General features: G+C 42.2%; 1 protein-coding gene across 5 annotated transcripts in view; it reads left to right on the top strand.

Annotated features, from left to right (window-relative positions):
• ARB2A (ARB2 cotranscriptional regulator A) overlaps positions 1–21,037 on the top strand; it is a 253,900-nt gene that overhangs the window by 172,438 nt on the left and 60,425 nt on the right. For all 5 annotated transcript variants that reach the window (XM_086770362.1, XM_086770364.1, XM_086770365.1 and 2 more), the window contains 2 exons: positions 12,185–12,301; positions 15,587–15,671. In XM_086770362.1, the coding sequence (XP_086626488.1) occupies positions 12,185–12,301; positions 15,587–15,671 (202 nt within the window). The remainder of the gene's footprint in view (positions 1–12,184; positions 12,302–15,586; positions 15,672–21,037) is intronic.

The raw sequence follows: 21,037 nt of genomic DNA, 5'->3' as shown, positions 1-21,037 counted from the left end.
GCCAGAAGGAAAGCTTGCGGTTGCTTTTGGTTTTAGCGTTGCTTATGAACCTTACGAGATCAGAGGGTGGTGGGGAATATCTTGCTAGTGATGTGTAATGGTTTGGAAATAAACACCAGGGGTGGCTCCAGCTGCCTTTGATCTAACTAAATGGCTATTATGTATATTCTATTTAACTTATTTTAAAATTAGGCAAAGAGCATACAGGAATGCTTCTCTGCATGCTAGATGCTTGAACTTCCAACTGTGTGTTCAGGACCAAACAAAAGGAAAATGGTTCTCTTTCAAGGAGCTTATCATTTGGTAGATATATAACACAAAGCAGGCATGAAATGCTGTGGGAAAGAGGGGCTGACTCTCTACCTTATCCTATGTTTTTGACATTTTGAATTTTTATTCATGAGGGCCAGAATTTGCCGATTTCACACAGTGTCTTTTGCTTTCCGCAATATCTGTGAATTCTTTTTTTTTTTTTTGAAGTGAGACTTCTTAAGTTGAAAATTATGAGCTCTTAGCTTAAAAAAAAAAATGAGTAAGTAGTTAAATCCACAGCAGGCCTTTTTTTTCAAAGTACACCAGAAACTTTGGAGAGCGCAGAAAGTTTCGCAGACGTCGCTTGTGCTGTAGTGCGGGGGTGGCTGATCTTCACGGTCCTGCGGCATCCTGACGAGCTGCCTGGAGATCTCGCGGTCGTAGGACGAGGCTGCTGTTGCTTCAGGCCCTACCCAGTGGCTCAGGTACATTTGCCGCAGCAGCCCTGCCCGCCTGGCTCTTCCCACGGTGAGAGGAGAGGGTTGCCCAGTGCTCCTCATGCCATCCCAGTTTGCCCACGGGTGTAGCCCGGTTTCAGGAGCCAGCCAGTGTGGCTTGGCTGATGGCTACGGAAAAGTCTTGATCTGGCAACCTGGTTGCGACCACCAAAGGCAGAGTGTGATCCAGAATTTTCAGGACGATTTCTCCATTTCCTAACAACCATGAAAATTAACATGTGCTGCTCTTAACGTGCCAGACTCTCTCTGAGGCTTCTGAGTATGAGATTTTAGGTTACTTTAGCAAAGAAGGACTACGTGTGATAAATTAGTACCTTCCTACATGGGAAGCTGGGATTTTTCAGTGTGGCATCCTTTCTCCTGACACGTAGGCGCGACGGCATCCATTACGGTAAGAAACGGCACCCCTCAGTCTTCTGTTGACTCGTTACTACCTGGCATCGCTTCTATGACTCGTGTCACAAGTGCACGAGGATGGTTTGTGGTGTTTGAGTGGTGGGCTCACGCTGAGGGCGACGCCGAGCAAGTGGCACACGGGTCTGCTGGAGCGTTACTCAGTGTGAGCGAGCTGGTGGCCGGGTTGGCATAAGAGGATGAAGAGAGGAAGGCGTCATGGCAGTGAGACAGCATCCCGGTTCCCCGCCGCTGTTTCCGTGTCCGGGCGTGCTGAGGTGGAAGCTGCGTGTTGTGTGGCGGTGCCCTGGCTCTCCAGACCTGATGGAGAGCAGGTCCGTGCCCGATGTCTCTGGAGGGCAGCAGGTCTGGGCTTCCTTTGCCCGTGCAGCTGTGCCGGCACAAGGCATGGACCAGACATTTAATTATGGACGTGTACTGTTTATGAGAGCCTGCTCTGTACTCTGAATTGGAAGATCTTTATCTGAATCATTTGTCAGATTAGATTAGTTAGACATCCTTCAGGCTGCGTCTCAAAGCTCTTCAAAACGAAAGGTTTTCTCCTCCATGGAGCCTTCTTAGCCTTGCTGCTGCTTCCCTGTCTCACAGCTGGGTGGAAAACCTTGTTTGATATCTGATGGCGTGTCTGATGTATGATGAAGAGGCCTGATAGAAAAATTATCCAGTATTTCCCTTTCTGCTTCACAGTGTCTTCCCACTTTGAAGATGTTGGTCATGTTGTGGTCTGCTTGGTGTTGTGTGGTTTTCTGCTGCGCGTGCCTGCGGCAACTGCACATCAGTAGGAAAGAGGGAAGCTGCTGCTCCTCTCCTTTGGTTGCCTGCGCTGATAAATCACGATTTGCCGTTCCCTAACCCTGAAGAGAGTTGCCTCCTTGAGTTTGTGTGACCCCAAAAAGTTTCAGTTTACAGACCCTCTCGCTCAGGGACCTTGCCTGTGGAGAGACTTTTCGTTCCTGAAGTTCCTCGGAGGTTGCAAGATACAAAGCTGATGGCTTCAAAGGACAGGAAGAGCGAGTGTTGTCTTGTCCTCTGAGTGAAGTGGAAACCCAGCTATCTGTGTTCAAATAACAAGGGCGTCAGGCTTCACGTCCATCTGTGAGGTGCTGAGCTTAGCGCTCAGTTTTTCTCATTTTCTTTTTTTTTTAAGTCTGGCCTTTTAATGAAAGTTAATGCACGGGCTGACATCTTTGTGTACACGTACGATAAAACAGTGGGCGCCTCTTAAATAAATGCTCGGTCCTTGTTCAGACAACATCCTGAAATGGGGGAGGATTTGCCCTTCTGCATGTTCAACCAATGCGGTTCTCTGTTTCTCTGGGTGTAAAAGGAAATATAAGGAAATTTACTATTTCATTGAAAAATGGACCGGCGTGAGATTTGCATAAAGCTGTAATAAAAGTTTTCTGTGTACCGTTCAGACAAAAGCAATGAGGAAGTAATGCCATTTTACCCTGTTCTATTGATACTTCACATGTGAAAACAGTTATTTACCTGATTGTTTCACATTCATTTCGAGAATATGGTTGTTCACTTGCGGACTGAGTTCTGGATTTACACATTTATTAAAACACCAGAAAATTACTTCCATAACTTACTTCAGGCCACGTTTTTCATTAGCTATGAACCATTACCTCCGTGATGGTAAAATATCAAAACAAAACTCCAACCTGTTATATCATTTCGTTTTCAAGCCTCGTGTGTTAATGGTTTTGTTACACACTGATTTTCAGGAGCAGTTTATTGCGGCGAATTTGTCATCACAAAGATTTAAGATCACTGTATTTTATTTAACTTTGTCTGAGTGAATACAATTCCAAGAACCTGTGTATTCTCATTCAGGGTTTTTAGAAGTTTTCACCCCACACGATGCCAAAGATGAGCCTACAAGACAGGCTGAGAGGAAATGACTGCTTTTATTGATCCATTTTATATGCGTGCTGGTTCTTCCGATACAGCAAAGCTGGTCCACTGTGGTTTAAAAGATGTTCAGCTCGAGCAAGGACTTTAGGAATAACTTTTTTTCCTGGCTTGAGAAGGGTTTATTTCTGTCCAGCCCCACTTCCTAACGAGTTTGAAATCACCCAAAGTAACAACCTCAGAGATGCTGACCAGGCTCAAAGCCCCGGGGCGGAAAACGATGGCCGCGCAGTGCCTGACTGGGGAGCAGATGAGTGTCTCTGCCCTGGAGCAGTCACATCCCTCAGATGGGTGGACCAGATGGCCGAGGTTGGTAGCAGCATCAACAACCCAGCTTCTATCTGCTGCCACCCTTTCGCGGAGCCCGCGCGAGCTGCAAGCAACTGCGGCGAGTCTGACAGGCGGCGACTGGAGGAGTCACCGTAACTCAATCATCTGTCTACGCCCCGAGACCCCGCTCCTCCCTAGTCTGGAGCTTCCTGCGGCTCCCGTCAACAGCCAGAAAAACGGTGGCATTTGAAAACTTATCAAGATTTGCTCACGATAGGTCTCAGGCAGTGTTCAGCAGCTCGCTCGGGTACAACGGGGCGCCTCTGATAAAACATCACTGCTAGGGGTCAACTGTGCGCCGACAGCCACTCTTAAATGATGTTAAACTGTCCCTAATGGCTGCAGGATCAGGCTAGGAGTCTGGCACCCAACCTACCTTCAAACGCGGAAACGCGTTCAAAATTATGGCTTGTGGTTTGCCAGCGCTCGGAGCTGACGAGGGTTGTGAAAGCCTTTGTGAAAATCTGAGCCCCGGCTGGCGGCTTTGGGGCAAGAGGCTGGGAGCGCTCCCGGTTTCAAGCAGACACCTCTGCCTCCTGGTCCACACAAGATCTTGACCTTTCTTGACGCTAGAGCACTTTGAACATGGGTCATGGGTCTAGATGGTTCTGATTAAGGCAGTTTACTATCAGTTTTGGTTTGTTTGTTACTTTATTTTATTTTACTTTATTATTTTCTTTCAAACTAGGCACAGCATTCTAAATAGCTATCCAGTGCTTCAGCAATTCAGGTAGACCAAGAAAAAGCAAAGCCATGACCTACACCATAAGGTTTTGCTGGCAAAGATGTATCAGCTAAGAGCCTGGAAAAAATCCTTCATCACCCCAGCCAAGATAACTGTGTTAGCAAAACCTCTAGCGCAGGTTTTGCGTCGCAGTTCTGACAGAGGAATGCTCTTGCTGGCTGAGCTGATGTCACTTGGAGAGGTGATGGAACCTCCTGCCAGAAAACCTCCTGCATCTCTATTAAGAGGATGCTGCTGACACAGACACACGGTAAAGCCAGAGCAGCAGAGGATCTTCTGCTGTGCCGGAGGTCTGGGCGTGATCACGCACCTGCAACGCCTTCCAGCTGCCCAAGTCCAAATTAACCGTGAACACAAGATGACACACAGTTTAGCAAACTTGGCCTCGTGTACTGCCGTGGACATACCCAAGCTGCCTTTAAACAACCCGGCTCAAGTATCAGATGCTCTTCAGCCGCCGTGCCAAACACAGCACATGCTAATTTGGGAGCAGGAATTGGCTGTTACGGAGCTCCATGTTCCTAAGACCAGACTGTTTTTGAGCTCATCTGTTAGAGACAAGCCAGCCTCTCCCCGCTGCAGTCAGCGGCGCAGGAGCATTAACACGTAAACCTGGTCAGGCTTCACTCGCTGTTCCTGGTTGAGATAGGTGGAAGTTGTTGACCCTTCTAAATTTTATTTTGGTGCCAGTGAGATGTACGGAGATTTTCTTGGCTCAGATCTCCAATTTTCTTGGCTCAGATCTCTCTGCTGCTGTCAGGAGGGATGACCCCAGCTGGACCCAGCTGCTCCAAACCTCCTTTCCTGACTTTGACTGTGGTCCTCCAGCAGCCCAAAGCCAAATATCTCAGCAACTTTCACTGCTGAAACATCTTGAGATGCATTAAAAAGATGATTGGCTTTTCTTCACCCTAGCTGAGCTTTTGATGAGAAGAGCTTGAGCAAGCCTTCTTGTCTAATGTACTTTTTTTGGTCTTCAAGGAAACTGCAGAATGCCAACATTTTATGCTCCGGACTGTGGAGGACACCCCTTCCTCCCCCTTTGGTTTGAGCTGTTGTGACTGAGGTGCGGTGGACCCACTGAGAGATTTTTACCCACATGGTGCCCTACCAGTTTATGTTATGTGGTGGGCTTTCTATCGAACTGCCGGGCTCGGTTCATGCTGGAGAAATTGCTGGGAGGTTTGCAAGCGAGGTGAGCCAGCATCCCTGCCCGTGGTCCTGTCACATCTATTAGCACAGCCGCCCCTGTTTGGGATCTTGGTGTTCTCCACCTTATTACAGGTCCTCGAAGGCTTTTCTGCTCTAAGTTCTCTGTTGTAAGGCACTAGGGACAAGAGAAGTGGGAGAATTGCCTTATTAAGTTTGAAGTTTCAATAAAGCTGAAGGCTGAGGGCGTTATACTGGAGAGCCATGAGTTTTGTTTGCGCTGCTCACAAAATATTACCGGCAGAATTTTGTGTACAGGGTGTTTTTGTTGGTTTTTTTTTTTTTACTGAGCTATGCATGAGAGAGATGACCCATACGCTTTTCTAACCTTAAGTTATTTTAGAATTAATTATTTTTCTAATCATGATGATTGATTTTAAGAACTTATACCCCGAACGACGTAAGATGTGTGGAAATTTTCAGTAGAAGTTCTGCAACAGGAATTGGTTTACAGTGTGAACTATAGCAAGTCCTAGACTCCACATCCTCTAAAGCAATCTATTCTAATATGTTCATGCATTATTATTATTATTATTATTATTATTATTATTATTATTATTATTATTATTATTATTATTACTGTTGCAGTGTGATTTATTGCTATAGAAAGCAATCACAGTTGTAACATCCAATAGATCTTTGAACAAAATATCAGAAAGTACTTGTCTGTGGTCGTTGTGTGATTGTGTCTCTGCAGATATTTGCTGTTTAAGAACTGCTGTGTATCAGATGCTTTGTCTGCTTCAAGAAGGGATTTTTATCACACGTCTGTGAATTCAGTTAGGGAAAATTATTCTTGTTGCTAATTGAAAACGGGAACTACTTTGACTTTGGATTATTTCTTATTTTTGCTGTGTGCTGTTCAAGTGTACTTGCTCTGTAATTCTAATCCCTGACAATATTTTACGAGGACTTCAGGATCTAATTCTGCTTTAAGATGTGCAAAAAAACTGAAAGTGTTTCAGAAATTCAGGAATTCTACCCAGGAAGCAATGAAAGGTCTTGGGAATCCCAGACTGACTAACTCGGACTAGAAATAAACAGAATTATCTGTCTCATGGTGAAGAAGAGTCTTTCTCAACTGAGAAGAGGCGTTAGCTCGAGTGCTGATGCTCAGGTAGTTCGGTTGCTTGGTTTGTATGGGACTGAGTGAAAGGGGAGTTGAAGGGGATCTTGAAGGACCACAGACATGTACCAAGCTCCAAGGAGAGCACGTGAAGTTACTAAGAAGGAAGCCGCACATCCTTCCAAAAGTATTAAATACAAATTGCCCTCTCACACACCGTTCCTGGCACGTTGTTTCTTCTCTCTTCCCATCTGCCGCTGCTTTTACAACTATTGCAGAGTTCGGCTGATCCCATTTCAATCATTTCACCAGAATTTCTACTGCAAATTAGTTTCACTTCTGGAAATCGTTGAGGACATTTGAACAGGGGCTTCCAGTTCAGTTTCCTCTGAAAGGAATTCAGTTTGCACACACCAAAACCTCTTAGAAACTCAAACCAGTGTGAGGCAACTGGAGACAATGGAAGACTTACGTCAAAAGTATTTTGCTCTGAGCCAAATACTTCTTGTAGGCATGCCCGTTTAAGGCCGGTGCATACCATGTGAACACCACAACTGAAATTGCTGTGGAAGACAGGGGAAGTAGATGAAAAGTTTTTTCCAAAAGTTCATGAGAAAGTAAAAATTGTGGGCATTTTTTCTTTTTTTTTTTTTACAGTCCATTTTTCCTCATACCTAATTACAAGCAGCACAGAGGAGTAAATATTCCCCAGATCCGAAGTGATGGAGGTTGATTGGACTGTCTGAGCCTGTAAAAATAAAAGAGGCGTGCTTTAACTTCCTCTTACCTTTCTCAGAATTTTGAATTCTTAATCATTTAAAATTGGTTAGAACAGGTATAAAGAGTATCATCCCATAGGCCATTTACTTAAAATCTAACTGGATTTTAATGGATTTTCATGTTTGCAGGATGAAACCTTTGAGTCACCTCGTAGCATGCTGATACTTTCATTTGACAAGAGTGCTGTGCTATAAAATATATACAAAATATGTATTTTATCATCTGTTCTGAATACATATGCACACTAAATATATTGCATATATAATGTATGTTTGTAGAAGAGGCTATGTTTTAAATGCATACACCACACATAATAAAGGTATGACTCTTTTGTCATTTTAAACTTATTATAACTGTGCAATATAAACTTAGAGAGGATTGCCATCTGACCTTACAGACAATTTAGCAGTAGAACACTTAGGAAGTTGACCAGTAAATGGGTAATTAATATATATGAATTTACAAAATGCATTTTTAGAGGATTTCAAGTTCTTGCTTATGTAAGTGATGGAGTTGAATACTTGTGCCAGCTGATAATTGATGTTTTCCCTTGCAAAGTGGAGGAATGAATTTTCAACCAGTGGGGTTAGAGGCAACTTTCCAAAAGGTGCCTGAATGCTTTCTAAAATGAACTTTAGACAAAATCCTTAGGTCTTTGTTTGCAGTTGTTTCAGTAAAAAAAAAAACACCATTATCTTGAAAAAAAAAAAAAGTCATTTGTGGTATTGTAAATAGCTTGTGGTCTATTAAGTATCTTCAGTTTTAGCATGTCCACTGACTGTACTGCCCACGTGGACCTGGGAAGTGTAAATCGTGCTCCCTATAGCACCCTTTCCTTGGAATCTGGTACCACTCTGCAGTTGTATCAAATTTGAATGGCAGCTGGGTACTACATTTGTGTGGAATCTTAATATATTTCACTTTAACAAATTTATTCTGCTTACTTAGGTTTTTTTAATTTCTGTGAATTCAAAATTATTTTTAGAAAAGATAAATATATTTTAACTGTGAGCTATCAGTCCACTGGATCTGAAGTATTTACTAAGTATTGAAGCTTCTGTGGCCAAAAGCTCATAGGCTTCTTGTACTTGCAGGATAAATTATCATCCCCACTTAGAGAGTCTTCTGCTTGAACATCACCTGGGTGGTTCTCCTTGGTTGTTATTATCAGTTGATGTCCTGTTCTAACAGAGAACTTGAGCTGTTATGGTGGAAGCTAAGTGTTCTGGGTTTGACGTGCAGTGTTGTGACGTTTCTGTGTCACTTAAAGATGGACACGTTAAACTTTTTCTTGTTTAAGTGAAAGTTATACCCTCGATCCTTTCTCCGCTTGATGTCTTGTTTTTGACTGTTTGCTCTTCAAGCTGTCTCATAAAGGCATGGATGCCTACCAAACTTAATTCTTCTGGACTGGGTGTAGAGAAATCTGTAACTCAAGCTCAGTTAATCCCTTCGATCCCTCTTTAACTGCTCCCTATATCATGTATGATCTAAAAAGCAAAGACTGCATGTACTATCTGAAGAAGGAGTACGAAGAGATGGTGATTGATGGCAGCTAGTTCTTCCGTGTGCGTTGGAAAATTGAGGATAGCAAACCTGAGCTAGGTCTAGAAAGGGAGAAGGGAACTGCACGTCTCCTCTGTTTGCTTGTGACTTGAAGAAAAAGGTGATGTTCTGAGATGAACTGGATGGCTAGCGTTCGAAACAGAAATATGAGACACAATAGCTTGAGAAAAGACTGCTTTTCCATAGCAGAGCGTATTTTTTTTCCCTTGCTGGTCATTAGCAGTGCTTGTGAAGACCAGCCCTTCATGGAGGAAGTCATGCTGGAACACAACGAGCTGGTGACGATTTTAAGCTTCCCCCAGCATGTAATAACTCCGAGTAATTGGTAGGTACGTGCGCTTCAAGGACAAAGATACTTTTGCTCCTTTGCCCGTTTAAATCACAGCACTTTGTGCAAGACAGTGCAGCAAAATGCATGCCGGAATGCACAGCGCTAGCCTAGGAATATTGCTAGGTATAGAATCAGAGAATCACAGGATGGTTTGGGTTGGAAGGGCCCTTTAAAGCCCACCCAGTCCAACCCCCCTGCCAGAAGCAGGGACATCTCCAACCAGATCAGGTTGCTCAGAGCCCCGTTTAACCTGGCCCTGAGTGTTTCCAGGGATGGGGCATCCACCACCTCTCTGGGCAACCTGGGACAGTGTTCCACCACCCTCAGCGTAAAAAATTTTTTCCTAATATTTAATCTGAATCTGCCTCCTTGTATTTTAAAACCATTATGGTGAGTTTCTAAAACTTGTTCGATGTACAGCAAATTTACTGCAAGTTGGGCATGTGTGGCTTGTGGGTTTTGGTTTTAGATACCATCTCTTTCTGAGAACTTTTTTTCTGGTAGGATTTCTGAGCCACTCTTACAGTTCTTATGTGGAATGGAGGGCCCAGTCCCCTAACCACACTACGTGTGGGGCTGGGTTTAGGAGAAGCCTGGGAACACAAGCTCCTGACAACCTAGCAAGACCTGCCGCAGGTCTTTCTGCAGATGCTGTCCTGTTTAGAGAAGGAGAGTGATGCTGCCTTACCTGTTATGTAAAGGTAAAGCCATTGGAGCATTGTGATGGCTGGTAAGAGAAAGAACTGGCCACAGCCCTCCCAAAAGCACTCTGGCTTTCCCCTGCAATCAAAGGGTCATCTCTTTGGTGATCATCTCATGCTCATGGCTCTGCCTGATAAAGGAGAAGGTGAAGCTGCAGTCTAAAACCCAGTTATTTTCCAGTGTTTGGCAGATCCGAACTGCATTTGAGATCTGGTGTAATTGTAAAGAACTTATAGAATAAAATAGAAATAGAATAGACTAAGACTAGACTAGACTAGACTAGACTAGACTAGACTAGACTAGACTAGACTAGACTAGACTAGACTAGACTAGAATAGAATAGAATAGAATAGAATAGAATAGAATAGAAGTACTGCAGATGAGATATTCTTAATTTGTCCAGGTTCTGCTGAACCAGGCTGGTCGAAGGTCTGAGTGACTCAGCCCTTTGAGAGATAAAGCTTTTATCTGTGCTTGACATGTCCAGACAGGTTTGGGGAGGGGGATTTTAGCCCGAAGATTGTCCTGAGAGATTCACCGTTTTTACATACGGTTTCATAATGGAAGGAGTTTTGCCGTCTTTACATTTACAGTGAAATTTAGTGCCCAGTATCAGATGTTTGGCTGAAAAAGTCAGTATCGTGTTACAGCTGAAAGCAGCTCACCCTCTTACCATAGACTGTATTTTGTCCTAAATGTGTGATTTTTCTCCCCCATGCCCGTACCTGTTATGTCCCATCCTCCAAAAATTCTAGGTATTAAATGTGCCCCACAGGAGGGTAAATGGTGGGGAAAACGGCATGTATGGAAAGGCTTCACATGAAGAAAGCCTTCTCTTTGAGAAGGAACTCTTGAGAAGAACTCTTAGGAGTTCCTTCATTACGCGCTTGCCCCAAGCTATCCAAAGCTCAGATGAATTCCTGAGTCACGCAGTACTGAGATTCCTGAAGACAGGGTACTGGCGGAGGACACCTGATTTTGTCTGGAACGAGGAGCTCTACGTTGGCATTACCTGGCCAGTCGTGGTGAAAATCTTTCCCTTAGAATATTAATTCAATTACACTGATGTTAAAATAAACATAAACCAAAAAAAAAATAAGGGAAGACGTGCTAATTCAGAATATCGTACCATGGTTGTGGAGAATTGGAAGTAAGAGTGTTGGATCAAAAGGTTTATATGTGTGGTGTTTTGAAGAAAGCAGGAGATAGTTTGTGTAAGGCATGGATAAATGCTACTTTTGTGTCAAAAATCTGGACCAAGGTGTTTATTTTGAAGTTTCTGATGCAAAATATAATTCACATCCTCACTGTAAAAGTCTCTTTTAGAGCCGTCTTTTCGGAGGTGCAGCCGGTATGCTGGTAGGCAGTTGATAGAGCGTGAACAAAGAATGCTTGGTTTTGGAAATGTTGTCTATGTTGCCATTTATACAAAAGGAAGCTGGAAAAAATGTTAACTTTAGTGTGGCGTACGCGGTGATAAAGACACTAGTTGCGAAATGCTGGTTTTATAAGTATAATTCATTATACTTCCTTTGATCCAGTGTTACAAATTAGGGTCACTCGTGTCAGGAGATTAAAACCTTTTTGTCTCTCTTTGATATCAAACTATTCTTTCCCAGTCCCTTTTATCTTGCAGAGCAACGCTGAATTCCGCAGCATCTTTGTAAATTCGCTGGTGTTATTTGCAGCAGCCATTTAATTGGTTTTAGAACTAATATTATTTAGTCATCCTGTCATTTGCAATGACAGAGGCTCTTTAATAACCTAAAAATGCTGAGAGGCTCTAGCGTCAGTTGGCTAAGCGTATATATAAGAGAGACCACAAAGAATTTTGGGACCATGGTGGGAGTGCCAGGTAGCTAAATTGGATAGAAAAAAAAAGGAAAAGGAAAAAAAAAAAAACCATACAAGTCAAAGTAAGATTGTACATCAGAAAAACTACAGCAATCTACTGAAAATTAGTAGATGATAGTCATGAGTAGCTTACAGTGAACCACGGGTACCAGCTTCCCTGAAGCACAGAAATAGGAACTTGGAGACGCTTGTAAAAGGTGTCCTCAGGGAATCTTCCATTTTTTCACTATGATACCTTTAATCCTAGAATTGTCAAGCCACATGGAAAATAATAGGACTGAATAGTTCAGTCAGTTAAAAGTTAGTATTATTTCTTTTATCAAAAATATTAGGTCTCTCTGTGTTTCTGGAGCTGTTAGGATTCGTATAAACTTTAAAACAAGTGAAGTCAAGTATTGAACTTGTATTGCTCTTTCTTTTTTAATTTAAGATCATTATCTGTGACTAAGCAGACTCTGTTCAATAGAAAGAAAGAACTTAAAGCCAATATTTTTTAACAGATGATTCAACGAGAGGCAGAAGTAAAGAATAAGGTAACTGCTGTGGCGTTGACAGACTCTGTTCACAATGTGTGGCATCAAGAAGTTGGGAAAAGTATTCGAGAGTGGATGCGAGAGGTGAGGCCGGGTCTTTTTTAAAAAGAGTTGGGGTATGGGTCTCTGTCTACGGCTCTATCAACATGTCTTTGTTTGCTGACCTCTTCCATTTCTTTAGGGCATGAAAGGTAGCACGTTGTAGGAACGTGGAAACGGTGTGCCCATACCAGCCCCTAAAATAACCGAGATTAAAGCCGTTTCTGAACTTCAAAGATAGCAGTCAAAATAATAAGAATCAGGTCTGGTGTTTCTTCCTGCTGCGCAGCGGTATAGACACACGCACCAAGGCAGCCCGCACGCTGCCTGATGTCTGGAGCACACCCAACACTCCTGGCTTGGTCTGGCAACGGTGGAGAAGACCTTTTAAGGTCTCCAACGATTCAGTTTGATGATTTGTACAACTGTCAAGAAGTCTTTCGTTTCAGCAGTTTTATGAGGTGTAACTACTTCTAAAGTGCTCTGAAGTTTTCTAATGAAACGTTGGAGTATTTGCTACTGTGCGGCTGCCAACAGCTAGTTGGTCCAAGATGATCTGGTGTTCACGGCCAGCATCTCCACACTCCGCCCTTGGGTGAAGCATGGTTCCGTGCATTCATTGTTCTTTTAATACTTAAGTATGGGGTTGCTGAGGTTTTTAAAATATTTTTTTTTTAAAGCAAGACCAACTAAACTTCCATTTATGAATCTCTTCCTGGCCAGATCAGGCTCATGTCCATGTTTTCTACGTTCCTGTCGCGGAACGCTAAAACAATAGGTGCATATGGCAAATTCAAACTAGTTGTTAGGTTTGACTTTTTCCCCTGGATTTAGTGAAACTTTTTGTATAGACTGCCTGTTCCTGACTTAACCTTACAGTTTTATAGGCCGTGACTGATGGGAATAGAGAATCACCTGGGATGCAGCCTGACAGCTCTGACTTAAATGTTAAAAATATAAAGGATGGTAACCCCTACAGGCTCTGTCAGAAAAATCCCCATTTTCTTTGTGGGAAATCAAAACCTTGAAATATATGTTATGTAGTAAAACTGAAATTTTAAATCCTGTAATTTGAATCTGACAACTCCATTTTTCTTTAAGCGTTTAGTCTGAGTAAGACAAGTGCATTACCTTTAATTTCATTTGCAGAAAGTAGATCTTAAAGAATAAGTTAAATGATTAATGGCCTAAAAAGTGGATGGAGTGTCATAACTTACATTAGCATTGAAGATCTCCTATAAGAAAGGAGAATTTTACATATGTGAAGTGTGGCTGAGTGGTATTAAGACTAGCATATCACCTGGATATCTCTTACTTTAATCAGGTTTAAGGCTACTGGTAAAATGAATAATAATTAAAATATACACCTAATCGCTGCCTGTCTGTGGGGCTAATTGCTGTCATTGAAAGAATGAATTGTTAAAAAATTAATTCTTCATTGGTGCTATCTCTCCTGTATCATTGGTGGCCTATTTTTAGTACCTATAGAAGTCATGATTTTTGAATTTATTAGGAGCTGTGATGAATGATAAAACAAATCATCCATTTACATATCTTGACACTGCTTTCGAGAATACTTATTTCTTACAGGCAAGTGTCACATTGTATATAAAAGCTGGTTAATTGTGTGCTAATCTTCTGTATTATCTCCAGCTCTCTGATGTAGTGTTCTATCAGCAGTTAATATTAATTTTACTTATTTCAAATGAATGTAATACTTCATAAAAATTCTACTTCTTTTATAATTCCTACCATCTTACATTTGCAATTTCACATTCAGCTGCTAATTAAAATTATACATGCAAATTGTAAAACGTATAATGCTTTACTACTTTAAACCTTAAAGCCTTTATGAAATGCTTCCATTTAACCATTTTTTACTAAAAAAGTTACATTACTGGGTAGCATGTTTGTTTTCTTTTTTTTTTCCCTCCGTCGAGTTCAATAGTTTCATTGATCTACTGTTTCTTACAAAAATCTGCCATGCTTTGTGAACTTCACTTTCTAATCTCATACAGCAACCCTTCCTTTATGTTGTTCCTGCTCTCCCTGGTCCCAGAACAGTAGGGTTGCCTTGACAAATCTATTCAAAAGCCATTCCTCGCCCTTTATTGGTGGGGACTGAAGCCTTTGAAATTCTCTCCTCACTGCAACACAGCTGACATCTTCTTCCAGACAGAATGAATTAAGGAAATACAATAAGACACTTGATCTACCAGTCAAGGATCTTTCCACAGTGAGGATGGACTCCATGGTGCACAACTAGGGCAGCAAGCATCTACAAATACACAATACATGCTTGTTTACCGGAATAGCAATCGTCCGTTTTTCACAATCATGATTGATGGGATGATTTTTTAGAAATCTGCCTGAAAATTCATTGGGTCTTTCCAAAAGTTGTTTTGGTTTTTTTTGTTTTTTTTTTAATTTTCCCCTTAATGAAGTTAATCACATTTTCAGAAAGGGCAAACTCAGATTTGTAGGAAGGCAAGCCATGTAGATCTCGTAGTTCACCTGACACTCCTATTAAAAATGCAGTTGCTTTATTATTAAATCTTCAATTCAGTAGATTTGATGTCGTTTCAGCTTTTTTTTTTAAAGCAAATTATTTAATGCTTTAATTCACAGACTTAGCTGAATAGACAGCATTTGGAGGAAAACATTTTAAAAATTCATGGTAAATTCATCCTACTCAGAGGTTCAGGAATGAAAGGTAAACGTAAGTGCTTCCTGAACATAATTCCCTGAAGGCCAGTATTTGCATTTTTAAATGTTCATGCCCAGTTCATCCCAGCTGTACTTCCCGGTATTCAAATAGTAATCTGCTATCTTGATGGCTTTCATTCAATTATAATCTGTTGGCTTGTGATTTCCCAGCCCTTCTTTCCGCAGTGTGCTCCATCGAAAAACCCTGAAAAATTCTAATTTCTTAATGTTGGCAAGCGAGCGGGCTGAGCGTTCATGTCAACGCCTGTCTAACAACTACAGAAAGGAAAAACTTGAAAAGTGCGGTGGGTAATTGAGGCACCGGTTGGTCCGAGCACCTACTTAAGTCAAAGTAGGACTTCAAGACATGCTGTTTAAAAACATTACACATCTCCTGGATTAAGGTCTTACTCTTTTTTGTTTATTTAGGATGAAACCACCATATTTCATTGCCGGCTAGTGTGAATAAGCTGGTGTAGTTTACCTTCCAGTCCCTGTTGGGGCTGCTATGTAAATAAGTTTGTGAAGCGTTCGGATGCGATCCTTGCCCGTACTTACAAAATCTGTGTTTATTTTTGCTCTGGGTTCTTGGCTTACCCGAAAACCGCCTGCCTGCTCTTACAGAACTGCTGCAACTGGGTGTCCAGCTCCGAGCCTCTGGACACATCGGTGGAGTCCATGCTGCCCGACTGCCCCCGCGTCTCTGCAGGTACGTCAGCTTCTTTGCTGCAAGCCAGCATCCGTGTTCGTGCCCAGGTTCTTTAAAAATGCATTTAGTTCTGAATGCGTTTTAACCCTTCTGCGGCAAGATGAGGTTGAAGGCATGTGGCTTTCATACAGCCCACTGTTAATTTTTTTCTTTTTTTTCACTTTGCGTAGGATCTAAGTTCTCTTGTCTACTTGTGGCTTATGTTTTTCTAGACTTCTTTTCTCTTTGCCTTTAAGTAATCAGTGGCATTATAGGTAGGAGCTTAAGAAAAATAACAGTGGTGGTGAAAACTGGGAAATTTATCACAGATCCTTGAATAAATATCTAACTTTATGCTGGCAAGAAGTTTTTTAAGAAGTATGTTAACAAAAGGTACAGCTAAGTGAAGTAAGATGCTTTCCTGAATCCTGATCAACAAAAATCTAGGTGGCATAGCAAATTATTTACAGCGTCCAAGAATCTTTATGTGAGATAGATTGCTGTTGTTTTGGAAATTTTCAGCTGCACTCTTTTCATTAATGAATCATGAATCGTAAATCATAAGGAGCACATGGAATAATACACAGAGTCTCTTGTTAATGTGTAATAATTCCAGAAAGTAGTTGTCAATGTAACAGGGAAATCTCAAATCTCTGTAGGAAAGTAATCTAAAATACATAAAGCTGTTACTGATCTTTCATGTTTGATTATCAGATTTCCTAAAAGCCACAGGTAGTGTACTTCTGTAGAATATAAAATCAGGTTCAAAGGAAGACACAGCCTATACAATATTAATTTAAAAGCTGGAAGAGTGTTTGACCTTGCTCTGTGAGACACAGTTGTTCGTTTGACAAGTTAGAGATTCATATCTGGCTGGATTTGTGAGGTTGTTAATGAGACCTAACCTCGCAGATGAAATTTGGTTTACTGCGGGATATTTTTAAGGCTTAGGAAATTTAGTGGTACTTTGTTGGAGAGCTCACAACAGCCAGAGACCTGTAATCACATTTCCGCTGTGGGTTGGGATCTAACCATGCAAATCATCAGCTCCGTGCGGACGCAGTGCAGTAGCATTGACGTCATTCTTTAGTGCTTAGGGAAATGAAATATTGCTAAAATTTTCATATATTCAACATTCTTTTACCAACTTTTTGCTCCTTTAGGGGAGAGTGCTGCAGTTTAAAAGGAAAAGATTGTTTGGCATTGCAATTCTTTAAAACAGGATTGACTTTCAATCTCTGACGTCTGTGTGGCTGTTGTGCAGGAGTGCGTGTTGTAGAGGTCGTTTTAGTCAGGTAAATGGGGGCCTGGGTAGCAACCAGCTGGTATTTACAGCACACTTGCCGATACTGAAAATCCTCCATCTGAGTTTCTCTTCTCTTTCTTTGTATTCATCCCACGTAAGTAATGTAAAAGGTGTTCTGTAAAAGAAATCCTAAGTGCTGTTTAAAAAAAAAACAGACTGATGCTGTAATAGGGGTGTGAGCAGGTCTTAATTTTGCATTTCTATGAGGATGGGTCATAGTGGGCATAGCGTTTATCCTCCACTTAATGGACAGCAAGCTACGTTGAACTCTTTGGCAGAGGAATTCATATCAGTGGGGTAGGATTTCAGCCCGAGAAAGTTGTAAAAGTAGAAGTTGGCTGTTTGTATTTAATGCGTACACAGAATGCCCGTAGATTAAGATTACTGTTGTTTTAGAAGTTCTTGTCAGAGATTTGGGACAATGTTTTAAGTGGAGGCTGGCTATTTCCAACTTGGTTCTTTATAATGTAAGGACGGTTTAAAATATTATATCTCGATGCAACTACTGCTGAATTATCAGTTTCCTCATGTGTTTTTGTTTGTATTTCTTGTATTCATGTCTTATCTGGAGAACTCTAAAACATTTACAGAGGAACAAGCGAATAGTTCCGACAGTGTGTTTATGGCGTAAGTCTGCATTAGGGTAATCTGTAATAAATTTATTAAGTGCTACTAGATGTAGGAGCGTTAGTATTTAATGTGAGGGATTTTATTTCATTCCTTTCCTGAGAACTGCAGTACTGAGATAGCCCACACTCAAATACTGGCAGCATTGCCCTTGGTATTTCAGTGAATAACAGTGAGAGCAATCACAGCAACGAGAGATTTTTTTTTAAGTAAACCTTTTGCAGAGGGAAGATTCGCTTCTCTTTTCAGGTCGAAACCCCACCTTTTCTCTGTATTTGCACTGAGAAGTAAGTTCAGGAATAACTGCCTCTTGGCCACGTCTCATCAGCCAGCTTTTCCAAGAAGGATCCTGTGTTCCGCTGTTCAGTGTACTGGGATTTACAGGCAACCCCAGTTTGTTTGTGAGCCGTGCCTACCCCAGATTATGCCACAGTCTCTTGCTTGCCTTTCCCTTAAAAATCACTAGAGAGAAATAAATGGCCATCAAACTGGAAAAACAACTTGTATTTCCAGATACGGTTGTTCAAGCTTTTGATTAGAGCATTATTAAGTAATTAAAATGTTTGCCGTAATTCACTCGTGTCTTACTCAGTTGCAGAAAAGAAATGAATGCACTTTAATAATTAAACGTTGTTGGCGTGAGAACAATACAGAAAAAGCAAGCCGTAATAAATCTGTTCTCTGTCCTTGTGGCAAGCGGTGGGGTACTGCGAGGGTCCTACCTTCATGGGTCTTTCCTCCATGTGTCAAGGATTTGGTTGCATGCCTGTGTCATAGTTGAACATCTTCCTGTGACAGGTAATCGTCACACCAAAGGGACTGTCCTCTCAAATTTCCCATTTGGTATGTGTAACCCTAAAAAGCCTCCCGTGCTGTGTTGGGAGACGTATCTCCCTGCCCAAACGTCTTCCATCAGGCCTGGAGCTCCTGTTGAGGCTATCTGTCCAACATTACCCCTCTTGTTACCCTCCCCATGTTTTTCCAGCAAGAACAAATCATTCTTCCTCATTAGAGAAGAGTCCACTGCTCTCCCTCTGTCATTCATCTTCTACCGGGCAGGGCTGTCCGGCATCATTCCCCTCTGCTCCTTCTCTGGCTCACAGCCCTCTCTGGTTCTGACTTTGGAGCACTGCACAGGTGAGGTCCTTAGCTGTGGCACTGTCACCTCGTTGGCCTTAAGGGGCCTTCTGTCAGTCTCCAGCCTTCCGTCTATGTTAAAAAAAAAAACTACCTGCTATCCTCTTCACTTTTATCCCTTGTTAAGGTCCTCTGTTAGACCCAAGGTCATCTTCTGCCTCGGTCTGAATCCGCCTTCCTAATGGAGTCAAAGCAGAAGACCTCTCTTCTGTCTCAGAGGAGGTGGATCCATTTCCTGTCTAAGATGTGAGCAAATGTAGGGTGGAGAAATGTGAAGACATTAGAAGATGTCTATACGTTAAAAATCATCACATAAAGTGGAGTAGAGTTGGGAGCCTGACTGGTCAGGAGATTGGAGGTCCACATGTAACTTGACAGAGATAAGGGGATAGACAGTTTAGTGACAGGTTGTGTTGTGTTACTGCTAAACGTAGTCGTAATTCACTTCGCATCTCTGAGACCTTACAGCATTTCTCCTGGTTCTGGAGCGGGGAGTCGACAAGTCCTTTGGGAAGCGATCCCACTGGAGCAACTTCTGGGTGGGAATGGCTGAAGGTGAGGGTGGGAGGAAGCAGATTCATAGATCTGTGTCCATCTCTATTGCTGTTCGGGAGTTAAATTACTTTGATTTCAGGATAGTGGCATAAACGTTACTCCAGGAAAGGCGTTGTGGTGAATTTTGCCAGGTAAACGTGGCCTCGGTTTACCTAAATACGAATATTTTGGAGTGTCTCATCAGGAGCACCTTTATGTTTGGATAAGAAACGTTCCTTAGCTCATGTGTTTCTGCCAGTGAAAGCTTTTTATTTAGCAGAGAAGATTAACTTTGCAGTGTTTTGCCAAAGTGGATATGCACCAACACTTATTTGCATAATCAAATAAAAAGGAGTTATTGTAACATTAGTAAAATGAATTGCCTAATCAAATCCTTTTAAAGTCTTTCTAGTTGACCCCCAAAATCACTAGTTATTCTTTTAACAGTTGCAGCCAGTGTAGTTAAAACATTGTAAAATAAGGAAATTATAACATCAAAAGACAAACAAGATGACACAATGGGATGAAACGTTGACAGTAATCAAGAAAAGCTCTATTCAGGGAAGAGCCTCGGAGTATACAACTCTAACAAGGAAAAAAAGTGCAAGAATTAATTCATGTAGCTGAATAAAGTGATCTCAGGCTGGCGGAACTAAAACAAACTCTTAATTTGGGGGAATGGGTATGACCCGTGCTGGTGATGCTCTGAACAGTATCCCGAGTGAGTCCTCGGATAGTGTTTCCTGGTAATTTCCTAGTGTTTCCAAACATCAAGTTTGACCCTGCATGGTATATAAAATGTTTCATTTCATTTTTGTTTGTTTGTTTGTTTTTTAATTTGGAAAATCTCATTAATATTATTTCTAATAGGCTATGCAGGTGTTTGGGGTTTTTGCGGATAAATCAATAGAAAGGAAATAAATGGCTTCCCAGAATGGATGAGGTGTGACGGGCTTTGCCTTTTCAGATCCTTTTACCTGGGAGAGCAGGGAAGAGGGGCTGCCGGTTGTTTCTGACGGAGCTTGTCCTGACGAGGAGCGGGGTTGCCATCCGTTGAGCCTCTCAGTAAAAACAAAAGCCAAAAGCATTCCTGCGCCTGTTAAACACACAGCGTGTGCTTGATGGCTTGGGGGTTGGGGTTTTTTTTAGAGATTTTTTTTTTTCTATGTGCACGTAAGAGACTTCCAGTTCAAAACAAATGAAAGATGAGATTCTGCAGAGCTCACTGAAAAACAGGGAAAAGCTTGTTGCCTGCTGGTTTTTGAGTCCTTGGCATCGCTTGATTTAATATCGAGACAAGAATACGGCACTAAACAGTCCCCTCGAGACGGCTGCTTTCTGCTAAGTAATAGAATAGCATCAATAATCCTTCCGTGGGGCTATGGCAAATTTAAGTAAAGTTATTCTGGACTGTTAGATCTGCTTAAAAGCACCGATCCAAGAAAGCAAGCGCGTCGTGAGCGCAGCGAGCCTTTCTCGGGAAGAGCGGGACCCCCGCGCACGCTTGCGCCATCTCGTCAGAGAACACCCTGGTCGCAAGGCTTGTGTTGATACTGGGGAAACCACCAATTTTTGTCGGCTTTGCCTAACGAGCGGCTTCTGCTCGCTGTTTTAAGAGTTGGGTTGCGTGTTCCCGCAGCAAAGCCGCGTTGGGCTGCAGGTGCACCCCGTGTTGAGCAGATCCTGGAGTTCAAACAGGGGCATCTCCAGCTCTACAGCCCCGCGGGGTCCGCGCGCAGGGGTAATCGCGTGAGGGAGGCTTGCGACAACCGTGGAGAGGGAC

This window comes from Chlamydotis macqueenii, chromosome Z, assembly GCF_036417535.1.
Source record: "Chlamydotis macqueenii isolate bChlMac1 chromosome Z, bChlMac1.mat, whole genome shotgun sequence".
NCBI classification, from domain to species: domain Eukaryota; kingdom Metazoa; phylum Chordata; class Aves; order Otidiformes; family Otididae; genus Chlamydotis; species Chlamydotis macqueenii.
Note: the sequence above shows the minus strand (reverse complement) of the source record. Positions and strands in the feature narration are given on the sequence as shown.